Here is a 14,568-nt window from a genome sequence, read left to right on the forward strand (position 1 = left end):
CATTGTCAGATTATTCTCATTAATGCTTCGTCTTTCATCACTTAATGCATTTTTATACTTAGAAAACGATCTTTCTGCGTCAACGCTGTTTTTAGGCACCGACAAACATCCAATTGCCAATTTTGGAGCGTTCGGCCTTTGATTTCCAAAACTCGATCAATTTTCCTTCACCAACGCGCAATTCCTTTACCGTTGCTTTGTAAGAAGTAATTGCTGTGAAAACTCAAACATTCTACATTCAAACTACTAGATACAAGTCCCTAGTAACTACTAGTCCCCCCCACCTTCATCCAGAAACTGATATATATTTAAGAAATCACAAAAAGTCGCCTAGGAAAAATTGACTGGATATGTAGAGAGGCAGTAGAAATTTCATTGCCCAGTGCAATAGCATGTATAACAATTTTTCTGTCAAAGATTTGATTTATAACATTTTCCTTCTTTTGTGATTCTAATTTCTTTTGTACTCTTACTGACTTCAGAAAGGTAATTACCCTCCCTAAGTGTAGAAAGACCACCTTACTTGACAAGATTGTGATTATCTCTTATCTCTGAACTATTTTCATATCATTTTGCTATCGATTCACTCCCCTAAATATCTAATCAATTTTGCATCTTCAATTTAAGGTTCAGGAAAATAAAAAATTCTGTTTAATAAAAATAATAAATAAAAAATGGAAAAAAAATCAAATTTTAAGCAATTTTCGCGCAAGTCAAGACATATTGAGAAATTCGCGGATTTTAGGAAAAAAGATGACAATTTCGTGGAAATTCGCGCCACGACAGACCTGCAGCCCTAATCATCAGGATTAAAATAGCCTAGGAACCCATGTCCTGATATGTTGTTATACACCCCTAGCCGTGTACAAAAATATTTCCATGCATTGGAAATATTTCTTATGCAATTTTAATCTTAATGTTCTGCCCTTAGAGTTTTGTCTCAACATTTATGTGACTCCCTGTTATACATGTTGACAAAAAACAGACTAAAAATGTCATTTTGAAAAACTCTGTAGCTCTAGGATTAAAACTTGTTTCAGATTTGAAGTCTTTACACCCAAATGAGACAAGATCTATTATTTATTTCACTGCCACAAAAAAATTTGTTCCTCAGTGTTAGTTATAAAAATATTTATTATATTGTGAAGGAATAAAATCTTTTCTATTTATTTTTCATGTAATTAATTGGTAAATGAAACTGTTGAATGAACTTTTATGGAGTAATAAATTATTATGTGTGTTTTTAGGCAGCTACAACACCTCAACATTCTTTACTTTTCCAATGTGAATATGCCAGGCTGCGAAGTGAAGTACTTCAAGCACATCTACAACTGTTGTTGGCGTGCTCTTGTGTTAAGACTTCACCACCTCCGGCAATTGCTGTGTCTGTTGCTACTGCTACCAGAGATGAGCTACAGAAATGTGGCAGAGTTGTTATGCAGGTATGGTGCAATCTCAACTAATTTGTGCATGAAATGAAATGATGAGTATGTGTCCATGTGTAGAGCCATGTCTGTTGCATGATATGTGAGTAAATGGGGCTCTTACGATTATGAAATTTGACATGGAGGTTTATATTGATCACCCAATCATCAGAACATAGCCCACATTAGAGTTTTAATGCTTCTATCAATTTCGGTTTTTGAATTTTTAATTTCTCAAAACATATAGACAGGCAGTGATTTATCTAGACCAATGAAGAAACATAACAAAAAATGCACTTTTGATTTTGTTATATTTTATTTATTGTTTGGGGAGAATTTTTTTTTTCCTTGTTGATGTTGCAGCTTGAGTGATTGGAGTACAGTACACTCTCGATTAACCGTGCGCGGATTATCCATGCTCATTCCGGAGTCAACAAAAAATTTAAAGGGAAACATTTTCAAGATTAAAAAAATTTGATTCATGAAGTTATAACACTACCAAATTTTTGAAAGCAATATTCGTTATTGAATTGCAGCATATGGAATATCAGCAGCATGGTCAAGGGTAAAATCGTCTACTTTATCACGATCTTGGAGAAAGATCGTACCGCTTGATGAACAATCCTCTTCAGATATTCAAGAAGAGTATAATAATAGTATTCTTGAACAAGCAAAGGAAATCGAAGGTTTCGAAATTCTTGATGAAGAAAATTTAGAAGATTGGTTTCAAAGTGATGCATGTGAGCCTGGCTTCCAGTATTTGACTGATGAAGACATCGTTATGTTGTTAAATCAAATAATGATGATAGTAACTGATGCAGAAGATGTAGTAAATGAGGAAAATACAATTTCTCATTCTGCTGCTCTGTGGAAACTTTATTAGTTTATATGGGAGTATCTGATTACGGTGATATTAATGTGATTCGTAAAATATGTGACAATATATGGCGCATTACACATTTTTTTTTAAAAGGAAAATTCCTAGTTTGATTTTATACAGCATGCAAATGTCAGTAATTTTTATATTTTTTGTATATTAATTTTGTATATATTGATATTGATTTTTTCTTTAATAAAAGGAGTTTTCAGATTATCCATATTTTTCGATTGTCCGTGCGACCTGTCCCGGTGATTAACCCGGATAATCGTGCACTGTATAAAGGATAAAGTGCACTGTATTTTATTTTCATTTTCCTACAAATATATTAGAAGAAAAAGTTTTTTTTCCAGGGAGAAAAAGATTTTGTTTTGAAAAAATAATCAGAAGTCTCAAATAAGATATTAATTAATCGGCACCAATTCCATATGATTTTTTATATCATTTAAATAAAAATAATTTTTTTTTATTTTTTCCTCATTGATACAGCAGCTTTCAATTAATATACAATCAATTAATTACAATCTTTCTATTAATTTTAATCTACATTAATTCTAATGATATCTTAAAAGTAGTGATATTAATGCAATTATTTGTTTCTGAAAAAAATGAAAGTTTAATAAAAATTTTAATTTTAAAATGCTATTTAAAAAACTTGCAAGCAATTTTGAAGAATTAAATCCTTTCTTTTGCATCACAATTTTATTATTTTTGAATAAAAGTTAAATACTGCCATGCGAATCTTCTCGTGGCTGATATTTTACTAAATAATTATTGTGTTTAATTTTTTTTTCTTGTAATAAATTAACTGTTATTTTGAGCCTAATATGATTTGAGACTATTAAAGTTGTTTAAGAGGCTCAGCATTGTGTTTTAATTTAGTTTCTTTATGGGCATTTTGTTATGTTATTCTAACAGTGATGAACAGAAAGTTCAATATTGATCTGAGAGAAGAGGCAGGGATGCTACTCTTTTATCTGAGTGATTAATTTCGTCCTATGAAAAATTCATCAATCATTAAGGAATAGTCTTTGTTTAATCTATGCTTTTAATTTTGCGTAACTTTTGTTTAAAATAAAAATTTCTAATTTTTACTGACAGTTTTCATTACATAAAATATTGTCGTATTGCATTCTATTTTCCGATCGTCGTGAATCCTTTTTGTGATTACTATTATTATTTTAATAAGTCGTGAAAATTGTCATTAAACTTGAGGCTAATTTATTCATTTTCCGATGGAATTAGCTTTGATATACTAAAAATCTTAGTCACTTTAAAATAAATGGTGTATTTTTTTATTTGTTTATTTTTTAAAAATCAAAGATGTATGCAATAAAAAATTGAAATTTCAAAGCTGCAGGTTACATTATCTTTTTTAAGCTGTTAGTTTCCTCTTCTTGATTTACTCATAGTTCCCTGGATCAGATGTATACCTAAAACAGGAAGGGAGCACACAGAATTTCTCCCTATAGCTCAGTCTATCTTTGTAATTAAATTATCTCATAATCGTTTCTCGAAAGTTCACTTTGAGATGAATTATAATTATTAGTAATAACCTAATCTTCTTACAATATTTATATTTGTTGTATCAATAATTTTTATGATAATTGGCTTTTAAAACCAGATAAATATCTTTCTTTAATATATAGTTTAGAAATAAATTTAAAAAAACAGAATTTTTTATTCAAAAAAAGTATTTTGCAACTAGAAAGAAAACTCTTTATCTCTGATTAAAAAGGATTTTTTTTTCTATTTAGATAAGAAAATGTGCAAAGGACTTCAAAAACTTAGCTGACCAGTACGGTGCACTATATCAATCTGTGTTTGATGCTGATTCTAAAACACTGATAAACATTCAACTGTATCCTTTTATTTTTTAAAAAAATATATCTGTATTAGAGGTCGTAAACTATTAAATTCTTCTTTTTTTCTTTTAAAAAAAATTTATGGTTTTAAAAGTCTTAGGGCATGAATAAAACTATGTTATACTAGCTGTACAGTTTTTTTCGAAATTGTCCTAGGTAGATTTTAGTTTATAAAGTATTAGTACTCGAAGAAAAAATTCTTTTTTTTTTCCTATGGTAATAATTTGCAATTTTTATAATTGACAAATTTTAACTGCCAAGAATAAACTCTGATTCTAAACTCTGATATTGCTTGGCTGGTATGAAAAATTACAAATGGGTATTTTTATTTTTTAAATTTTAGTATATTATGAGATCAGTGAATAATACAATTTAAATGTGCTATTCTGTGTGTATTCTAATCTATCTATTGATTTATTAAGTTACTGAATAAAAGTCGTTAAAAGAAAACTTATTTTGTATTTAATATTGTAACTGATTAACTCATGCTTTCTGAAACGCTTATGATCTGTTCTTCTATTTATATTTCTTTTAAAAAAAATTTTAATGCTGTTAAAAGATGAAACCCTAGAAAACGGGGATAGTTTTTTGGCCATGTTAATGTGATATGTCAATTTTTGAATTATTTACATAATAGGATATTTTAGTTTTTGTTGTGTAAAATTGACTTGTCTTTAATACCTTTTAAGATTACACCAAGGTTGTTTACTTATTGCTCAAGCTATTGATAAAGTATCTCAACATAATCAAGGAATGGGGTATGTTAATTTATGTCTAAAAAAATTTCGTAAATCTGTTCTTTTTCTAAGAAAAAAATAATAAATAATATAATTTTTAGTTTTAATCTTTACTTCTTATTTGCTTTTCAAATGATGCATATTTAAGTTAATTTCTTTCTTTTCCATAAATTATAAGCAGGTTACTGCTGATGATTATTGTATTTTCAGAAGAAAAAAATGCTCCAATTCATTATTTGCAGCAGATCTAATTTATATTGTGTGCTAGTGTTAAAGATATATTTATTAATTTTTCTTTATATTGAGATTTGTTGAGATTGAGAAAAAATGTATTGTCGATACAAAGGAGAAATTTATCATCTGTTACTTTTAATTTCTAAAATGTAGTTTTTATTTTGATGAAAGAGTGCCCAAACTTGTAATGATACAATGTGGCATTTAAAACGTTCAAGTCACAAATTTTCTTTGTGAAGCCTATATTTTGAAAAAATGAATAATTTCTACTCTTATCACTCTTCAAAGGGCTACCATACACTTTGCATCTGAGTTGTGAATTTTTCTGGAAAATGACAGTCAAATCTAATGTTATTTTGCAAAAAAGTTATTCAACTTTTAATGATGCATTGGACACATGAAAAACTGACTTTGTAAATTAGCATCACAGTAATTAAATTCTTATGTATCTAATTAGTTTCTGCTTAAATCGCATTTTAAATGGTTCCATACACATTGCGTCTGTCTCTGATGTAACTTTTTATAAAATCGACAGTCAAAGATAAATATTTACTTCGTTTAGAAATCCCCTGATATGTAATAATTCAATGTACGAATAAAAAATTTATGTAAAACAAATTCACCTCAGAACTTCTATCTTAATGTGAAAAGTGATTTATACTTGTATCGCTCTTTAAAATGGTTCCATGTTCTTTGTATCTGAGTTGTAACATTTTCTATGAATAGCAATCAAATGTAATTTTATTTTGGTGAAAAAGTAATTCAAATTAATGTAATACAATACACACCTAAGGAATTTCCTTTCAAATTAGCATTACAGTTAATTAATATTTTCAAAAGTTAAAAAACTCTTTAATTGCTCCATAGTTTTTAAATCTGTGTTGCAACTTTTTGTAAAATCGACAGTTAAAGATAAATATTTACTTCCATTAAGAAATCCCCTTATATGTAATAATTCAATGTACAAATAAAACATTTATGTAAAACAGATTCACCTCAGAATTTCTATCTTAATGTGAAAAGTACTTTCTACTTGTATCACTCTTTAAAGTAATTCCATTGTATCTACTTTTTCTAAGAATAGCTCTCAAAAGTAATTTTATTTTGGTGAAAAGTAACTCCTATTAATATAACATGATACACACCTAAAATATTTTCCGCTATTATAACTCTTTAAATGCTCAATACATTTTGAATCTGTATTGAAAATTTTTGTAAAAAATAAAATTAATAACTTTGTAATTGTTGTAACTTTTTTTTTTAAAAAAAGTGGCTGTCAAAGATAAGTATTTATTTTAGTGAAAAACTGTGCTTAATGAAAGAGTACACACTTGAAAATATATTTTTTAAAAAAACTTTTCACTGCAGAACCTAAATTTTTTTAAGATAAATATATTCTACTTGTGTCACTTTTTTTTAGATTGTGTTACATACTTATACAATATAATTATTTAATTTTTATGTTATATCTTGACATAGTAAAGTATGAGAATTATAGATTATGTTTATTGTAACACTCTTGCCTCTTTTAGGTTTAGTACAAGTGAAGAAGACATATTGTCAATTGAATATTCCAAGCAATCTTTAGAAAACTATCAAATGGGAGAAGCCTGTAGAAAAGCCTCCACAATTATTAGAGATTTTGCTTCGAATTATGAGGAACGAACAGTTTCACGACAGGTTATTTATGTGTTGTTGTTTTGTTATTTTAATATAAAAATATATTCATTATTCTATTTAATTTTGAAAAAATTTATGAATACTTTTATGTATTTCAAAATAACATTGCGGTGTGATATTAGTTTTTTTTTAACTTTTGAGTATTATTCATTTAAGGCTGCTCCTATGTAATGCTAAAGTATAAGAAAACTCCCCATTTTTTTATAGGAAATATTTCTAAATTTTCTCTAAAATTTTTCAGAATTTACAACTAATTCAGTATTATAATGTGTTACTTGAAAATTATTTTGATTTCATTCATTTTGTTCAACAAAGCCTTAAAATTAAAGAACTATGGGAAAAAAAATCTGCTATTTTTTATAAGAATTTTGTTTTATGAAATTTTATGTCTCGTAATTTTAATTATTCTTCTTATTCAAATTATTATTAAAACAATTTTATTCAACTTAAATATGATGAATAAGGTTATAGTTCAGGTACTGTGGTGTGGACTAAAAATCTAAATAATATGATTTCCAATTTTTTTAATATCTTGAATAATCTCTAGTAGTTCTAAGCATATATTAGTGTATTTCAAAAATATGCATGACATATTTCTTAACATTTAAAAACTAAAGTATGTCTTATTTAATCCTTTTCTCTATAAATAAAAATCATTAATATAATCCGTAATCTTTTTATACCACAACTTTGATTTGAGTGCAGAATAAAGTTTATTTTCAGAGATTCCCTCTACTTCTGTCTAACATATTAGCATAGAATTTGAAAACCGTTACATGGTTGCTAAATGTTTTGATTTTAGTAAAATTTGCTATTTGTTCTTGCACTTCCTTTTCCGCTAACTCATCTGAATTTGAAAGGTTAAGAAAAAGATCCTTTGTAATAAATTAAAACAATTAATAGCCAATACATAGATTCTTTAACTTTCCTTGGAAACTATTCTGAATACATGTCATTTGCGTTTTTGATTTCTTGATGCACAGATGTGTCCTGTGGAGCTTGGTCGTGCAACCACACCTTCCAATTTACCTTAGTAATTCATATGTATGAAAAATAAAGATTAATTTTTATTTTGATGGAGCTTTATCAAATTAAAGATTTTTATTACTTACCATATTTGATTATTTATTAAATCAGTTTATGATTTTTAATATGTAATTGCTTGCTTATATCACTCTGGAATAGATTAACGGACAATTAAAGATGAATCATCATCAACTGAAAATCAAACGATGATTTTAAATTGATTGAAAATCTAATTCCAGAAATCCTGGTCAGTCTAAAAAGAAATCTTTCTCCTGAGAATCCAGATACATGATTATATATTATGAAAAGTCTTTTTTTTATATATAAATGAAATTAATGTAAAGAACATTGAATATTTTTTTTTATAATTTTCAGTACTTTATAAAAATATGAATTCAATCTTTTGATTTTACATTTTCATTGTGTTATTCTTTATTTTTTCTTACAGGAAACTGATTTTTTAATCAAAATTAGCAATGAAATCTTCTTAATTCCATTATGTTTTCCGAGGTTCTTCTTCCAAGCTTTACAATCAACTAGCATTAAAGTAAGTTATTATATTGTAATTTAAAAATTTTAAGATATGTTTGATTGCATTTGTGCTTCAAAAATAAGCTTTTATTTAACATTTTCTAACTAAATAAATTAATCATAAAATATGAATTATAATTTTTAATGCATTATCAAAGTTTTTAAATTTGGTTATTAGTATTAGAAGAAGATGTAGTTGGAAATGTAGAAGTTACGATGGAACATAAGTACTATATTTCATAACCAAATTTTTCGAGTTCTTATTTACACATACTAAAGCTCAAAAATGGTTGCCACCTTAAGGTAACAAAATTGTAACTTATTATAAGGCAATTTATTATAATGTGACATCCTTCCCACCCTGGTTAACCTTGAGACGGATGACCAGAGAAATAGGGTAGGATATTTCCTTTCCATTTACTATAAGTTTGCGAGATCTGATCTTACCGTCTCGTCCTTGATGTATGCTCATTACTCGAGCCTTCTTCCACATGTGCCATGGATATACGTCTTCTTGTAGTAGTACAATGTTCCTAATTGTGATGTTAATGGGGTTGCCGAAGTTTCAAACTTGATGGAAAGATCGTAATTGGAGTAATATTCTTTTTACCATTTTTTTTTTAGTAATTCCTGATGTTATTTGTAGATCATCTTAAGCCTTATGTTTTTATCTGAGCTGGATGGCACAGCAGTTAATTTTCAACTAGTCAAAAAATAGGCTGGTGCTAGGACTTCAGAGCTGTCATCTTTTCCCACTTTGTAGACGGTTGTTGATTGTTGAGACGGTTGTTGATTGTTGAGACGGTTGTTGATTGTTGAGAGAGACTTCAATTACAATAAGGAGAATGGATAGCCATTCTTCTTATCTAGTAGTGTTTCCTTGTCTAGTAGTGTTTGTCCAAGTGCCTTTCGTAGACATTGTTTAACAATTCCTATTAAGCGTTCCCACCAGCTATCAATTTTAAACTTGATTATTAGACTGAAATACAGAAGTTAAGACAAAAGACAAGCACTGAGCTCTATTATCATTATCAAGTTTTATGGAGTTCTATTTTACATGCACTGAAGTTCTAAAAGGGTTGCCACCTTAAGGTAACAAAATAGTTACTCATTATGAGGCTATTTATTATAACACATCTACGGAACTCAAGCTAAACACTATTTTTTTTTACAAAGTAAAAAAATGATAATCAATCTATGTCATGTTACCTATTAATACTAAACAATAATGCATTGAGCTGAAAGGCACAATTTAATTGTGTCAGTATATGCCTTTCAGTTCAATGCATAAATTCAATTCAGTCCATAAATTAAATGTACTTTTTTTATTGTGTGGGGCACTTCTGAGATACTTTATATTATTAAATTAAGTAAAACACATTTTTAAAATAAATTCATTAAAGGAGAAATTCAATATACTTGAACCTGTTTTAAAGGTTAACAAATTAAGCATTGAAAATTATGCTATTGATTGTAACAAACCTTGTTAGTTAGAGTTACCACAATCTAGCAATTCAATGCTTTTCTCTCTAGTTTATAACTTAATTTTTTAAATTTAAATTATGATAGAAACATATTTTAAAAGCGTAAAGCTTTAAGCAAAGAAAACTCATGATTTCAGATAAAGTTCAAGATATTTATTTGTTGGTGTTGGTCTCATATGTATCTATATTGATTTTACTTGTGCTTACCTGACTTAAAGAATCAGAGAAAAGTAATTAATGAACCTACAATAAACTCCCAGTAAAACTCTATTTTGATTAAATTAAGCTGTAAACAAGTAAACATCACTTATGTTAACTTGTAAATAATTGGGGGGGAAAATCATCTGCAGTTTAAATTTCAACATTACTTAATACTGATGCAAACAAATAATTTATTTTAATTCAACCCTTTATAACAGACATTGAAAATTTCAAATAGTATCGGAATTGGAGGTAAAGATCTCCCTAGCACCAACTCTTCAAGTTTAAGTTGCAATGTGTGGTTGAAATTCGAAATTTAGAATTTTATTTAATTTTTCTTGTAGTTGTGTCCTAGTTTACTTTCTTGTATCTATTTTTAGTAATAAAGTATTAAATCTTGGAATAAATTAAACATGCTGCATGCTGTTAAATAAAGTAACTCTATGTAACAGATTTCTAAATTTTGTTAGTTAAGGTATAATATTGCAATTCTGCATTTTACTTATTGTTTTGATTCAGTAAGCAAACTATAAAGTGAATATTTTATTATTTTCCCTACTTTCTTTTCGATATTTATTTTTACAAATTTAATTATAGTACTAAATAATTATTTTAATTGATAAATATAATTTTAAATGTTATTTTATAAGACGTATGGAAACTATTTATTGCTGATATTGTTATTACATATTGATTAAGCTCCGTAAATATGCATTTCAGTTTATGTACTTTTTCTTTACTAAGTTAATTACTATTTAATTTTTTGTATGCAATTTGCAAATGACCATAAAAGCTGAACTCCTTTTTTTAAAATCCATGTTGTAAAAACTGCTTTTTGCCTTAAAATTCTTAGAAAAATACTTTTAATAGCACCTTTTCCACAAAGATTTAATATGTTTTAATTTTATTTTGAATTCTAGTAACTGTTTACTGTACATCCCAGTGTATAAGTCGATTTTTAAAACCCCCGAAATTTTGCGAAAATCACGAGTTGACTAATACATTGGTAATAATTGGAACATTCATTGATCGTGAAATATCAATGCATTATAAACAATGAGATAGGTATGAATAACTCGTTATCAATTTACTCTTTTCAAAAACTATTTTTAATGTGTCGTATACAGTTAATTTTGCATTTTCTCTTATGATATTTATTTTATAAAGGATTTTTTTAAAAGAAAACAATCTAAATTATGTTCAGAGAAAAAAAATTTATGACAATTTAAGATAAGTTACAATAATTTATTCAAAAGTTTTTTAAAAAAAATATAGCACAATGAAAACTTTTAAAATATACTGGAAAGCAACATCACATATGGTAAGATGAACCTAATTAACTGCAAACTTAATTCACAGCATTTGTTATTGGTTATGGTTAATCTCCTTGATTATGATGAGATACTTCATTTGATAAGGTACATCGTAGCATCTTTATTTGAGGGCAAATGTATCTTATCTAGAGAGAACAATGAAATATTTTTAACTATATTTTTTCTTTTTTTGTAGACTTAATATTTTTGTTATTGTTTTTTAATTTCAGAAATTTTAAGATTTTGTTTTCCAGGCAGTCCATTTATACACCGAGGTGCATGGTATTTGCTTTGACTAAAAGAAAGTTTTTAGGGTATATTTCTTTTCGAAAATGGAAACTCAGCACAAATGAAAAATAAAATAAATGTTTTAAGCCTGGGAAAATATAATACGAAATATTTCACATTGTCCAAACATTTAACTGTTGAACTAGTACTTGGTGAAAATGAGGAAAAAAAATTTTCTTTCTTTGTAAATGAGAAAAAAGTACCTCAGATATTTCTGTTGTAATTATAGGTTAACAACGCTCTCTTATATATTCTGTGCAAGCCCTTTTAGCTAAATTCTTGAAAATCTGCATTTTGTGCTTGTGCATAGAAACCAATAGTCTGAGATATTGACATCAACAACGCTCTCTATGAACTTACTCTAACAAAGAACAAAATGTCTCAAGGATTTCTTTTACACACACTAGGCAATTTGAGACCCACATTAAAAGCGTCAGATTAGGTTTCATTTGTTGTAATTATATTTATTAAGTATGATTTTGTTTATTTCATACTTTTCTAGTATGTTTTTTTATGCAAAAATCTTATGTGTATTATAAAAATTCTCAAACGTATTTTGAACTTTTAAAAAAAGTTACAAGTATGTAAAAATTACTTTGAATTACTTTCATAAATTGCTGCATAAACCAAGTGAGCAAAACTTATTTGGTTTCCCGAGACATACTAATTATAACCTATTTGTTTATTTATAATATTTTCATATTTCCAGCTTGCTATTTCGCCTCAACCTAAAACAACGGGCGAGCCTATTATCATTCAACACACTTCTCAACTTTCAATCAAGGTTGAAGGTGTTGTGCAGCATGGATCAAGACCTGGATTGTATAGGAAAGTAGATAAGATATTAATAACTGTTGTCAGTCAACAAAATCGACCTCCTTCTCAAGATCCCAAGGTAACTTCCCTCAATTAAATTAATGAATCATAAATATTTTTTAAATACATGTCGTTTTCAACTAACACTTAATTATTGAGATTTAAATAAGCTGGAAATCAGTTATTAATTGTTTATGAATTTTGTTTATTGACTGAGAAACTAATTTATTCATAATAAAGTTTTAAGTACCTTAATTTTAAGTAGAGATAAAAATTTCTTCATTAATCAAAATATGCTAAAAAAATCCACCAAAACATGTAAATTACATTGAATTGAAAACTGAATTTCTGTTTTAAAATAAGTAGAAGACTTTTCAGAAAAACATATAAACTAATTTCATTTAAATGTTCAAATACAAATTCATTGGGTAGAGAAACTGCTACAGAAAAATTTCATTGTTGCATTTCTTTGAAGTTAATAAATTGTGCAGCAAAAATAATGCTTTGATAATGCATTTAGTGATTTACACAAATTTCATTCAACATTTATCTTCAGTAAACAATCTTTCCAAACACTTTTGACAAAAAAAAATTTCTTAATTTTTGATGAAAATTAAAACATGTTATGAGTTCATTTATGTTGTAAATTTAAGTTGTTAATTACTTGTTACAAGGATTTTAATTACTTGTTCATTTTAATTTTCTATATAATGATTTTAATTTTCTATATAGGAATAAATTTTTTTTAAACAAAGCTATATACTATTTAAAGCGTATATTTATTAGTTCAGCATAATGATATAACATATATTCTGAGTAGTTATTAAATGAAGTATTTATTGCACTAGCAATTTTTTTTCCTTGCGCATTTAGTTCTTAACATTACAAAATTTTACATTTAAATTTTTTCTTCTATAAACTAATGTACTGAATTGTCCAAGCAAAAATATGGGGAAAATATCAAATAGTTTTGAGATTTAGCTGAGTGGATGAAGGAAGTGCCTTGTTAACCATGTGCCATGTTAAGTGCCCCTACTGATAAAAGGTGAGATTGATTTTTGAGAAAGCTGGTTTTAAGGTACTTCTTTTCAGTACTTCATACGGTCTTGGTACGATGTCAGTACTTCATCTTGGTTGTTCGAGCTGATTTATGGCCACTTCTCTTAAGTTTCAACACATATTGGAACTGGTTGTTCTTGTATTTAATCTAGAAATATAATGACATTGAATAAAAACTGTTAATATGATAACAGGTTGTAACATCTTGCTGCCTACTAAAACACGATCATAATGTTATTCATTTTTAGACTTTTCCGGAACCTAATATTGTGCCAACTACTACTCTGTCTCAAAATGTGACACCTCATTATGACTATTTCCATGCACAGTTTCTTTTGGGATTTCCCATCGCTGGCTTGCACTCAATAACAATAGAAGCAGCAGTTATTGACGACAAAGAAAGTCTGTGGAAAACAGGTCCTAAAATGACCCTCAATGTGAAGTCTTACGACGACAGCAATAACCAAAAACCAGCATCTCGGCCAACTTATGCTTCACGATTTCAAACATAAGATGATGACTTTTGCAGTTTTTAAACTTCACAAAATTGAACTCGTTTCTATCATTACCTCATTTGTAAAAATATTTCATGTCTCTACATTTACAAGAGAGTTGTAACTTGTTTTATGTTTCTTCATAAAGTTTAAAACGTATATTTCGCTTACGACAGTGTCTGTCATTTATTTCATATTTTGTGATAATGAAGAATCAGCATTATATATTCCATTTCATAGTTTAAAAAATATTTTTAGGCATGGAGAAAAATTTTATGATATTTTTTTTTTGATAGATTATTATGATAGAAAAAGTTTAGAAAATATTTACTTCAATAATAAGAATAACTCAGTAAAAACATAAATTAATTTATAACCTTTCACTTAATCTACATTTTCTTTGAAAAATTCCAGAATGGACTGCTATTTGTAGAAAATTTTAAAACTCTAACAGAAAATGTGTTATACTGTTTTCTAATGACTTTTAAAGTCATATTTATTTTAAAAACAATGTAGGTTTTATTGTACAAATTCACAAA

The 14,568-nt window shown here is 27.4% G+C and overlaps 1 protein-coding gene across 1 annotated transcript in view; it reads left to right on the forward strand.

The window, feature by feature from the left end:
• Positions 1–14,199, forward strand: part of LOC107455554 (Integrator complex subunit 7) — a 44,010-nt gene extending 29,811 nt beyond the window's left edge. Inside the window, exons 16-22 of the mRNA XM_016073165.3 lie at positions 1,248–1,442; positions 4,059–4,162; positions 4,856–4,924; positions 6,670–6,817; positions 8,292–8,390; positions 12,370–12,555; positions 13,784–14,199. Coding sequence (XP_015928651.1) covers positions 1,248–1,442; positions 4,059–4,162; positions 4,856–4,924; positions 6,670–6,817; positions 8,292–8,390; positions 12,370–12,555; positions 13,784–14,047 — 1,065 coding nt within the window. The 3' untranslated portion in view covers positions 14,048–14,199. The remainder of the gene's footprint in view (positions 1–1,247; positions 1,443–4,058; positions 4,163–4,855; positions 4,925–6,669; positions 6,818–8,291; positions 8,391–12,369; positions 12,556–13,783) is intronic.
• Positions 14,200–14,568: the final 369 nt, after the last annotated feature.

The sequence above is a fragment of the Parasteatoda tepidariorum genome, chromosome 9 (assembly GCF_043381705.1).
Source record: "Parasteatoda tepidariorum isolate YZ-2023 chromosome 9, CAS_Ptep_4.0, whole genome shotgun sequence".
Lineage (NCBI taxonomy): Eukaryota > Metazoa > Arthropoda > Arachnida > Araneae > Theridiidae > Parasteatoda > Parasteatoda tepidariorum.